The sequence below is a fragment of the Eptatretus burgeri genome, chromosome 10, assembly GCF_056783735.1.
Source record: "Eptatretus burgeri isolate ZD-2024b chromosome 10, Ebu_testis_v1, whole genome shotgun sequence".
Lineage (NCBI taxonomy): Eukaryota > Metazoa > Chordata > Myxini > Myxiniformes > Myxinidae > Eptatretus > Eptatretus burgeri.
Window position 1 is genome coordinate 101,632,294 of NC_140970.1, and position 19,177 is coordinate 101,651,470.

The window sequence follows — 19,177 nt, forward strand, 5'->3', positions numbered from 1 at the left end:
GAAATTTTGTTGAAAAAAAAGTTGCAAAAAATTTTTTTTCTCTAATAATTTTTTGGGGGGGTTGGAAATCACTTAAAACATGTAGAAATGCAAAAAAAAAAAATTTTTCTGTTTTTTTTTGGGGGGGTTGGATATCACTTAAAACATGTAAAAATGCAAAAAAAATTAAAAAAATTCTCAAACTTTTTTTTGGGGGGGGTTTGGGGGGTTGGAAATCACTTAAAATATGTAGAAATGCAAAATAAAATAAAAAATTTCTCTAAATTTTTTTGGGGGGGGGTTGGAAATCACTTAAAACATGTAGAAATGCAAAAAAAATCTATTTTTTTGGGGTGGGGGTAATTTTTTTGGGGGGGGTTGGAAATCACTTAAAACATGTAGAAATGCAAAAAAAAAATTTTTCTCTAACAATTTTTTTTTGGGGGGGTAACAATTTTTTTTGGGGGGGGTTGGAAATCACTTAAAACATGTAGAAATGCAAAAAAAAAAATTCTCTAACAATTTTTTTTGGGGGGGTGCCAAGTCCAAAATTTAATGGCATGATCCTTGGACCATACCTAACACCCCCACCAAGTTTCGTCGAAATCTGTGGAGGAGTTTTTCCGTAATACTGTTCACAAACAAACAAACAAACAAACAGAAAGGGGTGAAAACAGTGACCTCCATCCATCTTCGAAGATGGCGGAGGTTAAAAATATAATAACAAATTTTTCATTTTCTTCTTTGGATCTAGTGTTGATAAATTAGTGTGGCGTTGATGTTGTGCAGGCATAATGGGCTGAATGGCTCCACCTGTGTCTGATTTCCTTGTTTGTATCAGTTTAGCCCTATCTCTCAATGGTGAAGAATCACATAAAACAATTATCAGATCCGGATCCGGATTCGGATCTTCACCAAAATTGAATCAATTCGTCGTGGTCACACCCCCAACATGTCCACCAACTTTCGTCTGAATCCGTCCACAACTTTTTGAGATATCGTGCTATATATCGGTTTCACCCTATCTATCAATGGTGAAGAATCACTTTAAAAAAACTCCAGTAGCCGGATCAGGATCTTCACCAAAATCCAATCAATTCGTCCTTGCCACACACCCACCATGGCCATAAAATTTCATCCAGATCCATCCACAACTTTTTGAGATGTCCTGCACACAAACAAACAGGCAAAGACAGAAAGGGGTGAAAACATAACCTCCTTCACCTTCGGTGGTGGAGGTAATCACTCACACAATATCTAACTCCCGACCTTCTAACAGGTGCACTGTTCTCGGACAGTGTGGTATAACATTATGGAGACAAAGTTCCAAATGCATTCTTTATAAAGAGTGAATGTAGGGTTGAGGGGGGATATGGTCAAGGGGTAATTTGAAAAATCTTGCCATAATGGTCATTTATTTATTTCGTACACACAGCAGGTGGCAAATATTGTAAAATTTAACATTGAGAAACGAAAGAGAAGGAAAATCATGAGATATAGGTGGTGTTGAGGAATATGGAAGGAGTGGGGAGAGAAAGGGAGGTAGTTTTGGTTAAATCAAAAAAGGTAGTGTTCGCTCTGTATCAGAATTCAGTGAGGCCTCATCTGGAATATTGTGAACAATTTTGGTCACTACATCTGAGAAAGGACATAGCTGCCACAGAGAGGGTACAGCATAGAGCAACTGAATTGATTCCTAGGCTCGCTAGACTAAGCGATGAGGAGCGGGGAATTGATTGTCATGAGCAGACAATCTGCAAACTGGACTTCTCAAGATTCCCATTCTTGACAAACGGAAACAAATTTCATGGGATGGATGGAAATATTTTTTGTTGAAAGTATGGAAGGTAATGCTGTCAGTGGAGGAGGAGGGTTGATGGACCAGGCATTTAGGTGAGAGACAGGTTTGGAAAATAATCCTTGTGAAGAAGAGGAATACAACATTGAAGAAGATCAACACGTTGAGTGCTCATGATGGAGAAGCAAGGAAAGTGAAACATTTTAAAATGTACTAGATGACCCGTGAACCCGTTGGGTTCCCGTTGTGACAGCGGTTGATGAAAAAAATCATTTCAAGAAAAAAAAGAAGATAGCTCCAGCGAACGATACCGCTGAGGTTGTTTGCATTGATCAAATACTCCCGAAAAGTACTTGACTGAATCGGGAATTGATTTTTTAATAATTTTTTTCGTTGCCCGATTTTAATGAAACTTGAAACTGCACACCGCAGGCGAATGGTAAGTAAGGTGGCCTGAAAATTTTTGCGCTATCGTGTACCGTTTTGGCTATATTTCGGGAACATACATACATATATACAAAATGAGAGTTTTAGTAATATATAGAGATAGATTTTAAAGCTTTTGAAGGAAGAATCATTTCATTCAGTGAAGATTCAGTTTGGAGATACGGGTGACCCTCGTATAACGCGTGTTCTGATAACGTGTTTATGCTACAATACGGATTTAATTCAACAACAACAACAACAACCGCGTTACATCATTCTGAGTGAATCGATCACTCACTGCGGATGCTTTTGCCATGCTCAATCATTCTGAGTGAGTCGTTCACTCACAGTGGCCGGCATGCAACAAGTGGTGTTGGAGATATTGATCAAGTGAAGAAGAAGTCAAGAAGGTCTCATTCATTGGAAGTGAAATTAGAAGTTTTAGATCAGTTTGATTGAGGTGAGCGCAGCATTGATTTTGATTGAAAGAGAGATAGGACTTCATGATTCTGCAGTGAGAACCATTTGTGACAATCATGATAAATCCATAAGAGCGCTCAGACAACAATGAATCTCAGTGTAAACAGAACTGCAAGATCTTGGCCTGATGCTGTTGAGAAAATAGAGAAGATGCTGACCATGTGGATAGAGCATCAGAACCAACAAAACATGCGCTTGTCTGGAATGGACATTCAAGAGAAGGTGAGGAGTTTGTATGGTGATCTAACCAAAGATGCCAATGATCCAGTGCTTTTTGCTGCCAGTCACTGGTGGTTCGAGTGCTTCAAGAGTCGCCATGCGTTCCATAATCTCAAGTTGACTGGGGAAGCTGCTGCTGTCATAAAATTTCCAGCTGTATTCAAATCAGTGATTGTGGATGAAGGTTTCACACCAAGTCAGGTGTTTAAATTCTGAAATTGGACTTTAGTGGAAAGGCATGCCCAGCTGCACTTTCATCTCCATCATCTTCATCTCCATCAACTCTGGCCTGAGACAGTGATTGAGTTTAGAGGTTTCACGGAGGCTGAAGTCAGCGAAGCAAGGCAACGGATTGTGGACATGGCCCTGCAAGTGTGATTTGAGGAGGTCGATGAAGATGACATTGAGGATTTGCTTCTCTCACATGGGGAGGAGCTGAGCAATAAAGACCTTCTGGCTCTGGAGGAGGAGCACATCAGAGAGGAATCAGAATCAAGTCCTGAGGAGGTTGTGCCTGTTAAAACGCTCACGACGAAGGTCATGGCTTAAGGTTTCAAACTGGACGATGAAGCCCGGTCATCCTTGATGAACATGATCCCGACTGCATGAGAAGTTCCAAAGTGCATTGGGAGATTGAAAACGTCCTGAAATGTTACAAAGAGGTCTACGAACAGAACATGAAGGCATCCTCTCAAGTCTCCATTATTAAGTTCTTTAAAAAAAAAAAAACTCTCAAGTTAATCAGCCTCCATTTCATCTTCTGAGCCTTCAATCTCAACTGGACAGCCTGGCACACCTGAATTAGCCTGTCGCAAGCAATATGTACTGTATCCAACCATAATCATGAAACACTTATTAGAAAGTAATTCATTTTAATGTTTTTATTTGTTATATGTTTCATTTATGCATTGTTTACTGCTTTTTTGATGTTTTTATGTCGGTCTTCAACCTTAAAAGGTTGAAATCTTCCCCGTTTGGAACATAATCCAGATTTTTACATGTTAAATATTGTCCCTATAACACGTTTTGAGATAACATAGCATTTTGCAGGAATGCATCCCCTTCGTTATATGAGTCACCTGTACCGAGAAAAGGAAGGATAAATAATTTAGTACAAGAAATACAGGCAGAAAGAAGTGTAGGCAGATTGGGTTGGTGTTTTGGAGAGAAGAAAAAAAGTTTTTTCGTTGTTATCCTCCCCGAAGGAGAGGGTATTGCGTTTGGGTCGGTTTATTTGTTTGTTTGTCTGTCTGTCTGTTTACTTACAAAATCGAAGGTTTTTCAAGTATATTGGTTAGTCGATTTTGTTATTCTGTCTGTCTGTCTGCTTGTATGTCTGTTTATCGCCTGCAGGTCACAATTCTAAACCGATCATCATGGAACTTAATCGAGTTGTCGAGGTAGTCTCAACTTAGAAGCTGATTGATTTTGAGGTCAAATTTCTAAAATCGTTATTTTTCATCTGATTGACTTGAGATTTGAACAAGATTTGCATATTCCGTCACCGGATTGGGAAACCAACTATTTTTGAGGTCAAAGGTCAACTCAAGGTCAAACTTCTAAAATCATCAATTTTTATCTGAATAATCATCAATTTTCATCCGATTGACTTCAAAATTAAACAGCAATTGCATCATAGTACATTACTGAATTGGGAAACCAATTATTTTTGAGATCAAAAGGTCAAAGTTAACTCAAGGTCAAACTTCTAAAATCATCAATTTTCAACTGAAAAATCATTAATTTACATCCTTTTTACTTGAAAGTTGAACGCAATTTGCATAGTCCATCGCTGAAATGGAAAAGCAACTATTTTTGAGGTCAAAAGGTCAACTCAAGGTCAAACTTCTAAAATCATAAAATTTCACCTGAAAAATCATCAATTTTCATCCACCTAACCTGAGAATTAAGAAGCAATTGTATAGTACATTACTGAATTTGGAAACTAACTACTTTTGAGGTCAAAGGTCAACTTTCGGATCATTGGCATCTCCCGCAATGAGGCTGAGTCTTTGGGCCTCTCACTCTCTCACCGCCGGCTGGTTGGTGGTCTTTCTGTCTTCTACCGTCTCCTCTCCAGCCTTGCCCCCCCCCGCTCTCTCTGCGATTTGTCCCCACCACATTTCCGCAGGGCGCTCAAGGTCCGCCAACAACCCCCTTCTGGTAAAACTACCAAAATCACGAATCACTGCTCACCTTCACTCTTTCATTCCTCTTTTTTCCCACCTTTGAAATAAACTCCCTCACTCTATTCAATCCCATTCTTCCCTCCAGGCCTTCAAAACGGCTGTTTACCATCACCTCTTATCACCCCATCCAAATCCTCGATCTTTTCCACCCCCGATAATCCACCCAAGCCCAACTCCTTCAAAAATTCCCTGCTTTCCTTCCTGAAAGTCCCTGTAATGTCCATCTTGTATTCCCCATGTTCCCTGCCCCATCCCTCTCCCTTCCACAGATCGAATGTCTGTTCCCCACTGTTTTGTCCTTCCCACTCCCGCCCTCTTGTCTCATGCCCCCCTTGCTGTGCGTTGTGTTTGCTCTCATATGAGCCTCGACAAGGTATACAAAAAAAAACAAACAAAAAAAAACCTCAAGGTCAAATTTCTAACATCATCAATTTCAATCTGAAAAATAATCAATTTTCATCCGATTGACCTGAGCTTTGAGTAAGATTGTGAATATTAATTTTTAATGGAATGGACAATTTGATGAATCCATGGCAACCTTTGGAGAGGGGGATGGATTTTGCAAGTACCGTGCTCTGCACAACATCTTTTTAGTGTTTGTTTGTTTGTCAGCACAGAACTTTCGTTTTTCTCCGCAACTGATCAATGATCAATTTCATCAATGATCTCTCTGACTTTCTGGAAAATCCTATTTTTCTCTTTGCTGATGACTCCACCCTCTGCCATACCATCTATCATCCCTCAGACCGGCAAGCAGCAGCTTCTTCGCTCACTGCAAACCTGGGTAAAATCACAACCTGGTCCAACACGTGGAACATATCTTTGAATCCGGACAAATCTCACACTCTCACTCTGTCTCTCCGAAAGGTCCATTGGGACCCACCCCCCCATCCACTTTCTCAACAATTCTCTGGAAGAAGTCCTTTCTGGGTCTCACTATCTGCCATGATATTTCCTGGGAAAGCCACATTTCCAACCTGGCCTCCAACTGACTGGACATCCTCCGTCGTGCAAAGTCCTTCCTCGGCCCACCTGAGCTCCTGACCACTTACAAAGCTTTCGTCCACAGCCTGATGGAGTACTGCTCTCCCCTCTGGGCTGGTGCTCCTGCCTCCCACCTTTCTCGGCTTCACGTTGTGGAAACCAAGGAATTTCTGATCATCGGCATCTCCCGCGATGAGGCTGAGTCTTTGGGCCTCTCACTCTCTATATACTCTCTACACACTACTAGACCCACAGACGAGTGCCAGTTAGTGGTCTAGTGTGTGTAGCATGGAGTGCCAGTTCGTGGTCGAGTGTGTGTTGAAAGGAGTGCCAGTTAGTGGTGCAGTGTGCAGAAAGGAGTGCCAATTTTGGGTTTTTTTCATGATTATTTTGTTGTTGATTTCTGTGTTCAGTGTTTGAATCCTTTCTACTGTGTCTGGTGCTTTGGTTGTTGTGTTTTCGGTTGTCTCTGGTTTTTTTGACGTGTGCGATTTCTGGTGTGAAGTTGGGGTGGTATGTTTTGATGTTGTCCTTTGGAATGTATCTGGAAGCTGTGGTTGTGATGATCATATTGAACTGTTTGATGTGGATGTCAATGTTGGTGAAGTTTGTGTTGAGTTGTTAGTAGAATTCTTGTTCAGTGTTATGTTAAAAATATTATCCAACATTGCTTTTTTGTAATTAGTGAATGCTTTGTTTTTGTTTGTTTTTGTTTGCTTTGAAATGTGGAGCTTTGTTTGTGGTAATGATGATAGGTAGGTGATCTGAAGTGAATTGCTGTACTGTTCCTTTTGTGGTTGTGGTGGAAAGTGATGGAGAACAGAATGTTGTGTCTGGTGATGAGGTGTGTGTGTGTGTGTGTGTGTGTGTGTGTGTGTGTGTGTGTGTGTGTGTGTGTGTGTGTGTGTGTGTGTGTGTGTGTGTGTGTGTGTGTGTGTGTGTGTGTGTGTGTGTGTGTGTGTGTGTGTGTGTGTTTTTTATCTGGATCATTAAGTATGAATAACGAATTTTGTTGTGTGGCAATTGTTTGTCTGGTTGGTGATGGGTGTACCAGGCCGGGTCATTGGTGTTGAAGTCCAATGATGGTGTTTGGGAGGGAGCAGAGGTTCTGTTTGGTGGTACAGTGGGGGGGGGGGTGTCTGGTGGTCAGTAAATGCTTATGATGCTTATGATGTTAGTGTACCCATTTTGATTTTGAAAGCTTGAAGTTTGAGTGTGTTATCTGGTGGTAGAAGTGCTTTGGTGTCTTGCGTGATATCTGTGTATGTAATTGACTTGTGTATGTATGTGATGAGGCCTCCACCTCTGGCATCTGGTCTGTGTGCTTATGAGTTCCCTTTGGAATGTATTTCTCAAGACAGTTGGGAATGGTTAGTGTTTATTTCTCTACTGTAATTTGGTTTCTTGTATGATGGCTATATTAATGTTGTTTGTGAGAATTAAGGATTTAAGTTGCATGGCCTTGTTGGATGATGTTGTGTTGGAGGATATTAAGGTTATCTGTGCGTTTTTGGGGTTGAGGTGTTCGTGGTTTATGGGGTGGAAGTATTGAGGGTGGTGGTAATGCGTTTGTGTCCTGTATAGGTATGTCGTTTTAGTCAAAGCTTGGATTCTGCTGAGAGCTGCAGTCGCAGATCCATGTACACGTGTAGTCGATAGTTTACTGAGAACAGCACAGGCCAGATGGAACCATTTTGCCGCACCTCGTGCAGCAGATGAGACCCCCTCTGGCCTTGGAGATAGTGATGCGAGTTTGACATGTTGGGAAAATGTATATCGTGGTGGATCCTGGGTTAGTTTCTATGTCTCCGGCTCGAAGGAGGAGAAAGGGGAGGGACTGCTGGAGGAAAATCACTCCCCTGGAGTGATTCTGGCTCCCTGGAGTGGAGCTGGAGGAAAAAAAAGGAAAAAGAAATAATTTTTTTGGTATACATTGTGAGGACTCGTAAAAGAGCAAACACACAGAACATATAACAAAGGGAGCAGGAGATAAGAGGGGTGGGAGAGGGAAGCACAACATAGTGGGGAACAAAGACAACAATATCTGTGGAAGGGAGAGGGATGAGGCAGGGTACACAGGGTAAACAAGAGAGTACTACAGGGGCTTTCAGGAAGGAAAACAGGGAATTTGAAGGACGTGGGTTTGGGGTGGATTAACGGGGGGATCGTAAAGATCAATATTTTGGATGGGGGAAGATATGAGATGGTGGTGAATAACTGTTTTGAAGACCTGGAGGGAAGAGTGGGATTGAAGAGAGTGTGGGAGTTTGTTCCAGAGGTGGGAAAAAAAGAGGAATGAAAGAGTGAAGGTGAGCAGTAATTAGAATTTTGTCAGTTTCTCGCAGACCTTCAGCACCTTTCGAAAATATGGGGGGGGGGGGCAGATCACAGACAGAGCAGGGGGTGCAAGGCCAGAGGAGATGGTCAAAGACAGAAAGACCACCAACCTGCCTGCGGTGAGAGAGTGAGAGACCCAAAGACTCAGCTTCATCACGAGAGATACCGATGATCCTGAAAGCTTTGGTTTCCACAGCATGAAGTCAAGCTAGGTGTGAGGCAGGAGCACCACCCCTGAGGGGGGAGCAGTACTCCATCAGACTGCGAATGAAAGCTATGTACGTGGTTAGGAGCTCAGGTGTGCCAAGGAAGGACTTTGCACGACGGAGGATGCCAGTCATTGACTGACTTTGGAGGTCAGCTTGGAAATGTGGCTTTCCCAGGAAAGGTCGTGGCAGATTGAGACCCAGAAGCTTGAATGAAAGGAATTCTTCAAGAGGATTGTTAAGAAAGTGGATTGGGGTGGTGGGGGGGGGGGGTTCCAAACGGTCCTTTCAGAGAGACATAGTGAGGAGTGTGAGATTTGACCGGATTGAAAGACATTTTCCAAGTGTTTGACCAGCTTGTGATTTTATCCAGATCTGCAGAGTGAAGAGGCTGCTGCCTGCCAATCTGAGGGATGACAGATGGAACAGCAGAGGGTGGAGTCATCAGCAAGGAGATAAAGAGGATTTTCCAGATAGTTGGAGAGATCATTGATGAAAACCAGAAAAAGCACAGGGCCCAGAACATTGCCTTGAAGAACTCCAGCCTGGACAGGAAAGGGAGATGAGAGAATTCCATGAAGAGCCACTTGTTGACTGAGACAGGAGAGGACGTCTGCGAGCCATGAGTGGAGATTGCCTTGGATACCATGAGAAGAAAGTTTGGTGAGCAGTGCAGGGTGCCAGTGCGTATCGAAAGCTCACAATATGTCGAGGAAGATGGCTCTGATCTCAAGCTTGGCGTTGATCTCAAGCTTGGAGGACCTCCATCCATTGTTTGGAAAACAGGAGCAGCATGTCCAGGGTAGAGTGATCTAGTCTGAATCAAAAATTGCTGTGCCGTGGATATGTGATGTGTGTGTGAGTGTGACATGTGGTGATATGAGTGTTTGTGTGAGATGGGTTCGTGTGGACAATGAGGGAGTGGGCCAGTTCATGGGGACTTAATGGTGCTCTGACCATGGCCTTGCCGCCCTGCCAAATCTAGGCAGCAGGGAAGAGTGGGCGAAGATTTGGCCCCCGCCTTGCCTTTGGAGGAGGGGGGTAAGTGTGACAAGGCATCACCGATAGTTGTACACGTAGGTGTTGTTTGTGCTCCTCTGTACTTTTTGTATCTTTTTCTATTTCTTTGGAAAATATTACGATATATAATAATGTGTGCTCCTTCCAAAGGGTTCCTGCTGTTGTAGAATAATAATTGTTACAATTGGAAATGCAGCATTAAACTCCCATTCCTGAGTCTTCTTCATTTCTGGAAAGGGTTTTTTTTAAAACAGGCACCGTTAAGGTTAAACGGACACGAATTTTTGGTTCCACGTAAATCTATTAGCTTTCCAATGGGACCATTTTAACTATTCTACAACAGCACGAGTCACTAAAGCTGGAGGTAATGCTGCTTCTTCTTCTTGATGTGACACACACACACACACACACACACACACACACACACACACACACAGTCTCATTTTAGTCATGATGGCAAAAACTAATTAGACAAAGCTAAAAGTGATTCAATCAAAAAGCAATTCACATATATCCGAGGATGATAAAAACCCACACCTTATTTCCTGTATGCACATGCCCAGCTCATAAAAATGGCAGATCCCTGTGCAAGAGGATAATAATCTCACGGTTTTCACCTTCAAGATTTTATCTCCCTCACACACTCACAAATTAAACAAAAACAAAAAACAAAACTTTTTTTTCTCCAAATTATTACCTCTGCCACCAAAGGTGGACGGAGGTTGTTTTCACCCGTTTGCCTATCGATCCGTCTGTCTGTCTGTGAGAAGGATATCTCAAAAAGTTGTGGAAGGATTCGGACGAAATTTTGTGGACAAGTTAGTTGTGTGACGGCGAATTGATTCGATTTTGGTGACAATCCGTATGTGGATACGAGAATCTTTTAATTTTTTAAAAAGTGATTCTTCTCCATTGAGAGATAGGGCTAAAAATGATACACAGCACAATATCTCAAAGTTTGTGGACAACTTATGACAAAACTTGGTGGATGAGTTGCCTCGGTGACAAGAACAAGCCAATTAGATTTGGGTCAGGTCCGGATCCAGATCTGGCAACAAAACGTAAACTGTTTAGCCTGGTGGAGGTATGTGGCCGACCAAATGCTGTTCCAGCACAATTCATGTATTATTCAACTCAAATCTGTTGACTCCCTTTAATCTATATACTTATTTTCAAGTGTTCGTTTGTACATTATTGTTTCACGGCTGGACCGTAGCACCTATAGGCCACAAATTTTGGGTGCAGGTACTTCAGAATCTGGGCAAGGCTTTAAGCTTCCACACATTGACCTTGAGGTCTGTTTGGAGGCCACCAAAAAGTGTACGTTGGGATGTGGGGTTAGGCAGTGCTACCGCTGGCCCGCAGGCAAAAGGTAACCACCATGAGGACAATAACTCCATATCTTTTCGATGTCCAACATGTGCCGAAACCACTGCTGGGAAAAGCTCAGCCAGCCGGGCAGCCCTTACTGGTCAATATCAAATGATCGAAATGGTGATTTGTTGCAAGCATTTTAACTGCTTTCACACATTCCCAACTCAAGTATTAAGTGATACCCGCCGACAGGGTATAATGGACGATGACTTCCCAAAGCTCTAACCCCCCCCCCCAACTCTACAGAAATAAAGTCACAACAACAAAACAGTTGATTTCTCAAAGGGTGTCAGACCATCATATTTATTACAAAGGACAAGGGTCAGAAAATGTACTATTTTTTAAAATATAAAATCTTGAGGTTTTCACAGAAAGTTGCAATGTACAGACATGCCCACAACCCAGAGGTAGCATACACCTTCTTCCCTCCTCAAACTTCCCTTCTAAAGCAATTTTAGCAACAGCAACGTGTAGTTATAAATAATTTGTGCAGAACAAACAAGTTCCAAAACAAGAATCATCCTTAATGCAAATGATGAGAATAACAGAGCTATATCACTTATTCTTTAAATAAAATAAAAAAATTAAAAAACAGAAGAAAAAGAAGAGCAGTTTTGCTGCCCAACCGACAAGTATCACCAAATACTCAGCCCTGATTAGGTCGAGTGAGAATGATCCGTGAGATGTAATTTCAAACACACCAAACTGCAGTTAGTGCAGCCGATGGATTTTTTTTTTTTTGCGTTTTAATGAAAATATAAAATCTATCTGCATTTTGCACGAATAATCAAGTGACTTGATTCAAACCGAGGATGACCGGTAACATTTATTGTACGTGTAAAACGTCGAAGAAAACAAACATAGACATGGCTTCTGAAATGTTCTTTGGAACACAATCCTCATCTTCATCATATATACTACCTCATCAAACACACTACTATTCAGGTTAGCTCTTTACTGCCAGTGAATTTCCAAAGAGGCTACATTTTTCTCCACATCTCTCCTTCTTCACGGCCAGTACCTTGTCTTTGGAGCTCTCCGGTGAAGTTACAAAATCCGCAACTCCAGATGGCGTGTATTGTACGACGCCCGGCGGTCTTGACAAGCCTTGGTTTTGGTAAATCTCACACACCGACCCATCCTCACCGATACGGTAGGATACCTCGAAAGGGTCCACCCAAAGGGTGAGTTCGCTGGGAAGCAAGCGAAGGAGGGAGTCGGGCCCGAGACCAACGCTACATGCCGCACGGCATACCAGAGGGTCGGGCTGCTTTCTGTTGATACGGATGCAGCGATAGCCAGAACCCTTGTGGGGTTGCTCAGGAAACCAGTGATGTTTGTAGTGCTCTAAGGGTTGCAAGTTTTGAAGAATTAGATCAGCATTTGATCACCGAGAGGAAGTTTGGTTGAAAAAAAACAAAACAACAGCTTTAACGGTCACGACATCAGAAATCAACGAAAGGTGTACAGTTTGTAACAAATGTGAAAGCACGTTTTAAAACGATCCGTTCGATTACAAATCTTGAATTGCCGAACTCGCTTCTGAGCCGAGTGGATACAATTTTTGCCAAACCTCCTCCCTGACCCTCATTCGTTCTGTCTTTTCAGTCCAGGAATACATTTTCTACGTTGACAGCTTCCTGAAATGTAACTGGAATGGAAAATCATTCCATTGCAACATACATTCAATTTTAAAAGTCAGGGTATAAATATAGGCACGTCGAAACAGATTCCCCAAAACACGTATATGGAGGGCTATGTCCACGAAGGATTGGCAGCATCACCTCTGAACTGTTTCGCCTGGGTTCAAATGTCAGACTAGCTATAAACTACCATCCTGGTGTTTCGCAGGTGGGTCGATTCATCAGTCTGTGCACTGTGCCTCACATGGACGTTAAACCGGGTGTATGCTAAAGATCCCATGATGCCCTTTGTGAAGAGTACGCAAGCCACTGTGGGCACCCTGAAGAAACTACAAATTCCTACCCTGACCGACACTATGTAAAAACGATAAGACAATGATGATGATATCCATGAATTAAATCTTCTTATTCTTCTTCCTTAACGGATTAAATCATGTGGGGTCAGCTGGAGGAACAATTCTGGACAAAGTCTTTCTGGAACCAGCTGGCAAGGCCTGATGGTCGTCTGAAAATGTCAGGAATTTGTTGAGGTTGCTGGCGGTAACTCACCTACACTTCGCGAAAGACACTGTGGGACCTTTAACATCCAGCAACGCTCCCGGTATTGGCAGACGGGTCCCCCGGCAAAACATACATCCGGGCGATGGCACACAGATAGATACATGTCTCAACCTGCCTCCGCCACCGAAGGTGAAGGAAGTTATGTTTTCACCCTTTTCTGTCTCTTTGTCTGTGTACAGGATGTCTCAAAAACTTGTAGACGGATCTGGATGAAATTTTGTGGACGGGTTCGGTGTGTGAAACGGATAAACTGATGAGATTTTTTTTGGAAGATCTAGATCCGGATCCGACCACCAGAATTCTTTGAGTGATTCTTCACCATTGAGAGATAGGGCCATAAATGATATATAGCACGATATCTCAAAAATGTATTGGGGCCGATATGTTCTCGTGGATCAGGCATTGTGTGACGGAGGTACGCGCTCGACCGAGTGCCCTTCTAGTTTATAGCTGGGTCGAGATTCAAACCCAGGTTAGACAGTTTAGAGATGAGTGTGCGTCCTCAATTTGCTTCTCGAGGCCATCCTCAAGAAGCAAATGGTATTACAGCAAAAACAAATCTGCTTCCAGCGATCATCACATCCTCACAAGCGTCACTTGAACACATTCACCCCAATTAAAAAAAAAAAACCCAACAATATTCATAACACGAGTGATAAGTTCAAGTACACGTTTGTCTTTTTGGCCATTAATCTCCCAATCCAGAGGCAATCGGAAGTGAACGTCAAAAGGCCCTCATCCCTCAGGTGCAACGTCTTTGTCAGACCCAACTTACAATTAGAGAACAAAATATGAAGGTATATTAAAAGTTGATGATACAATTCATATGTTAATGGTTAAAAAAAACAAACAAAAAAAAAAACAATTATGTACTTGAAGAGAACGTACAAGCACAACTCACTGAAAACACATGTAAATAAACACTGCAAACTCACACCCAGGACCTGGACCCTTCATATCCATGGAATCTTCTTCTTCATCAGTCACTGCAAACTCACACCCAGGGCCTGAACCCTGCATATTCATGGAATCTTCTTCTTCCTCATCAGTCACTGCAAACTCACATCCAGGACCTGGACCCTTCATATCCATAGAATCTTCTTCTTCATCAGTCACTGCAAACTCACACCTCGGGCCTGGACCCTTCAAATCCATGGAATCTTCTTCATCAGTCACTGCAAACTCACACCCAGGGCCTGGACCCTGCATATCCATGGAATCTTATTCTTCATCAGTCACCGCAAACTCACACCCAGGACCTGGACTCTGCATATCCATGGAATCTTATTCTTCATCAGTCACCGCAAACTCACACCCAGGGCCTGAACCCTGCATATTCATGGAATCTTCTTCTTCCTCATCAGTCACTGCAAACTCACATCCAGGACCTGGACCCTTCATATCCATAGAATCTTCTTCTTCATCAGTCACTGCAAACTCACACCTCGGGCCTGGACCCTTCAAATCCATGGAATCTTCTTCATCAGTCACTGCAAACTCACACCCAGGGCCTGGACCCTGCATATCCATGGAATCTTATTCTTCATCAGTCACCGCAAACTCACACCCAGGACCTGGACTTTGCATATCCATGGAATCTTCTTCTTCATCAGTCACAGCAAACTCACATCCAGGACCTGGACCCTTCATATCCATAGAATCTTCTTCTTCATCAGTCACTGCAAACTCACACCCAGGACCTGGATCCTCGAAGCCCATGAAGCCTTCTTCTTCTTCTTCTTCTTCTTCTTCTTCTTCTTCTTCTTCTTCTTCTTCTTCTTCTTCTTCTTCTTCTTCTTCTTCTTCTTCATTTAAATTAAATCAGAATATTGTTTCTTTCAAACACTTCACAGCTCTCAGACACGTCGCATTGCCATTGCCATTGCATGGAAACTTATGAGCATCAACACAAAAGGTCTCGAAAACGGACACAACGGCCCAACACACGACCCTATTTAATATAGATTTATTATTATAATCATTATTATCGCGATGATTAATTAATAAACGGACATCGTTATACTTTTCCTTTCCGCGTGCCTCGCACGATTTATCGTGCCACGTTCGGAGAACTTTCTGAACGCCTCACACAAGGCGCCAAAACTTCACACACAAACCGATCCAAAGGACCCACAGAGTCACAGAGAAGGAATCATCATCGCACCTCGTTACCCCCCATGTTGTCCGCCGCCGACATTCACTCACTACAGTGCACACACCCGTGAGGAGCTTCTCCATGGTCTTGGTGAACGTGGCGAGCTCTGGTGGACAGAATCCCGAGGTGGTGAGGAAGCGGCCGAGGAAGGCCACGGCGCTGCGGATTTCCGCCTTCATGTTGGAACCCTGAGGGGACTGCGCACATCGGCGGGGCGGACGGTGAGGAGTGTGTGGGGACGCGAAGGACGGTCGACGTGTACGTTTGGACAAACGGCAGCTTCGTGGTAACCGAGCGATGGGGACGGGATCACAAGGAAGGTCGAGGAACGGATGACACTTCCGAAATGAAACTAGTGCCGACCTTTCGACCGACGCTCGAGACGTTATTTCAGTGAATGGTTGACGAACTGGACAAGGAGGCTGTCGAACAAGAAGGGAGCGGACTGCGCGAGCAACGCGGCCGTGCACAGCTGACTGAAAGTGGGAGGAAACGAAAACAATGCCGCTGGCTGCCACGCATACGTCACAACGCCCCGTGAGCGTGACGTCACAACGCCCTATGAGCGTGACGTCACAAAGCAGGTGTAAACACGCTCGTTTTAACCGCGTACCGGCTTCGATCGAGACGATCTATTTTTACCGGTGCAAATGTGGGACCATCTGTTTATTATCCCGCCCCCCCCCCCGTAGGGAGGGAGCGGGATTTTGTAATCGTCCGGTTTGTCTGTTGGGTAGTCGATCTATCTACCCTTATTGTCAGGTTTTCCGTCGTTATGTCTGTCTGTCTGTCTGTTTGTCTGTTTAGGCCAGTACTCCGTTAATCGTCGGCCGATTTTGATGAAACTCTGGTGGTAGGTTCACACCATGACCTAGTTGTGTGCGTTTGAGAACCGTTGCTATGGACCCCTCGCTTGCCTAGCAACGGGCTTTTGAAATTTTCAAAAAAAAAATCTAAAAAAATAAAAAAATATCGAAATTCAAAAATCAAACTATGATCGTTTGTGGGCAACACATTCAGCCTCCTTGACAAAAAAAATTCAGCCCGCTCCCATGAAAACTGTCGGAGAAGATAGACTTTGAATGAACCCTGGTCGAAAAAAATAAAAAAACGAAGTTCGTTATATCTCAGAGACTGAGTCAGACATACATGAAACTGGTATGGTAGGTTCATGGTACGTCCTAGTTATGTGTGAGAAAGAACCTTTGCTATGGACGCTTTTGTTGGCTAGTAACGGCTGAAAAACGACTGAATTCGATTTGATCGACTACCCATGTCCACCTACCGGCTTGTTTGTCTGTCTGTCTGTTAGCAACTTTACGGCTAAACGGCTTTAGCAAACACTATCAAATTTAATCCGCAGGTGGTCAATGAACCTTGGACGACCCCATTAACTTTTGGCTCCAATTGGATCAAAGGTCAAGGTCAAAGTCATGAAAAGATCAAAATCGTTTTTCGCTCATAACTTCGTCAAAAATGATCTGATTTACTTCAAACTAAGCTTATAGTGAACCTTATTCTATTTGTCACTTATAATCCTACTCATTCCTATAGTGAAAAATGCATATTTGTCAAGATCGGTAGGGTCCAAAGTTTTGGGGGTCATGGTCATCGGTCAAAATTACAAATTTTCCATTATAAATCAAAACAAGTCTGAAGACTACGATGGTTCACGAGCGGTATTTGATGATGTAGATTGTTTCAGAAGTCAAGGATGAGACAATGTGATAATGTTTGACCAAGTTATAAAAATAATCAACATGATGTGGTACGAGTGACGGGTTATTAGCTGCAAAATTTCGAAAGCCCGGTTTCGTTCAACAACTTTCAAAATTTGACCTTTGCATAACCTTTAAAGGTCGCAAAACAATGTTGTGGACATTAAAATAAGGAAACAGGATACGTGCTATAGCTTATTGGAGTTAGTTCGTCGAAGAAGGTCGAAAACCCGGTTCAATTCCCACAACTTTGAAAATTTGACCTTTGTAACCTTTAAAGGTCAAAGGTCAAGGATTATGACTTTTGGTGCAAAACTTCCTCTGGAACATTCCAGGAACAATATAACGTCATATACGCCATATGGCATTTCGCACTCCTCGGATTATCCATACTTTGATGAAATCAGGGTAAAAACAAACTTGAAGGGGGCGCCACGGGCAAGGTGTTTGAGATAGAGAAAAATGGTTTGAAGACTTTAGGTGGGGAATGACCTCAAGATTATGCATATAAAATATTGTCATCCAAGCTCTCAAAGTTTGGGCGGTCGTCTGATTTTTATGTCAAAATTCGAAATTTTCTAAGTTCGTGACCTTGTGACCTTGACCTTGACCTTGCGATGAAAATGAAAAATCGAGCTCCGTGGGGCTATGCAGGTGCCATTGGGCTAACCAAATACCGAAACCACTGCCAGATTTGACAAACACCTTGGAGAAGATGGTTTTTTTATGTCAAAATCGCAATTTTCTAAGTTCGTGACCTTGTGACCTTGACCTTGGGATGAAAATGAAAAATCGAGCAGGTGCCATTGGGCTAACCAAATACTGAAACCCATGCCAGATTCGACAAACCCCCGAGGAGAAGATGCAAATTGAAATCAGCTACCCTCTAAAAACACGTTTTTTGGGCGTGGCTCCGCCCATAATGGGCGCAGCCCGCCCATTTTCAGGAAAACACAACTACATCATGATATAAACCTCCCACCAAAATTTTGTCAGGATCGGATCAAAACCCACGGAGCAATGCTCGGGACAGACAGACAGACAGACAGACAGACAGACAGACAGACAGACACAACAATAACGAATATAGTGGTCACTTGTTTTTTTTGTAAAAATATTTTTTCGTGAACCAAAAGGTTAGGAATATGCGTGTTTACTATGGAAGACATATATCAAGTCCTTTATTGGCTTTCATTTGACACCATGACCTTTGACCTTACGTGGCCTTGAAAGGTCAAAATCATTTTATGGTCATAACTTCGTCAAAAATGGTTTAATTGACTTAAAACTAAGACTAAAATATTCCTTATTCTATTCCTTATAATCGATATTCAGGTTAAGGATGTATCAAATTTAAATTTTATCCCCAAAACAACTTTATGCCTTAAATGGGTGGGATTTGTTGTGCCTGGCACCACTTGTTAAGTATGCGAATAAGACGAATTCACCTTGATCCTCGAAAATGTTAAAGGATCCTGGGATGGTATACCAAAAAGTATGCAAACGAGGGAGGGATGGTCACAATAAATTATCACGTCAAACCATCCCGACATTCTCCGCATCTTTCTTTGAATAATAAATGGTTGTTAACCGGTCCGTAGTATGGATTTGACCGGTGAAATAAGAACAAACACACGCACATATTTAAGGAGAAACAAGGCGAGAAGAGCCTCACAGATGTCGTGCGCAAGCCAAATTACCGAGGTGCTTGGCGTGGAAACATTATTTAGCCAATCAAAGCCGTGATCTAATCAAGTTGAGATAATGTCATGAAGAGTAGATATCTGTCTGCAAAATGAAAGCTAAATGTTCAACCAACGGTTTTTGAATTATCGCTTACACAAAAGTACATGGACGGATGGTCGATCTCGGTCTTGGTCTTGGTTTTCATTTTAATGTTACCACTACCCCCCCCCCCCCTCGTCTCCGAACTTGTCGATGGAGCAGAAAAGAAAAAGTGAGGGCCTCGGCCAACATTCCTCAACATGGTCAAGGATGATTGTGGATGCCTATTACTAGAATATTACCTACACTAGAATACTGCAACTCTGAATGGTACCCTACATACAAGAAACATGCCTGGTGTTG

The 19,177-nt window shown here is 42.7% G+C and overlaps 2 protein-coding genes across 3 annotated transcripts in view; one reads left to right on the forward strand and one right to left on the reverse strand.

Moving 5' to 3' along the window:
• Positions 1–11,283: 11,283 nt before the first annotated feature.
• LOC147019307 (protein BTG2-like) overlaps positions 11,284–19,177 on the reverse strand; it is a 104,108-nt gene continuing 96,214 nt past the window's right edge. Inside the window, exons 1-2 of one of the 2 annotated variants that reach the window (XM_085899697.1) lie at positions 15,436–15,696; positions 11,284–12,359 (exon numbers count right to left, since the gene is read on the reverse strand). In XM_085899697.1, coding sequence (XP_085755823.1) covers positions 11,959–12,359; positions 15,436–15,550 — 516 coding nt within the window. In that variant the 5' untranslated portion in view covers positions 15,551–15,696 and the 3' untranslated portion in view covers positions 11,284–11,958. Of the gene's footprint in view, positions 12,360–15,435; positions 15,697–19,177 lie in introns of those variants that run through there. The other variant, XM_085899696.1, reaches the window with a different exon arrangement.
• ECM2 (extracellular matrix protein 2) overlaps positions 15,918–19,177 on the forward strand; it is an 88,157-nt gene continuing 84,897 nt past the window's right edge. Inside the window, exon 1 of the mRNA XM_085899689.1 lies at positions 15,918–15,955. Within this exon, the coding sequence (XP_085755815.1) occupies positions 15,933–15,955 (23 nt within the window). The 5' untranslated portion in view covers positions 15,918–15,932. The remainder of the gene's footprint in view (positions 15,956–19,177) is intronic.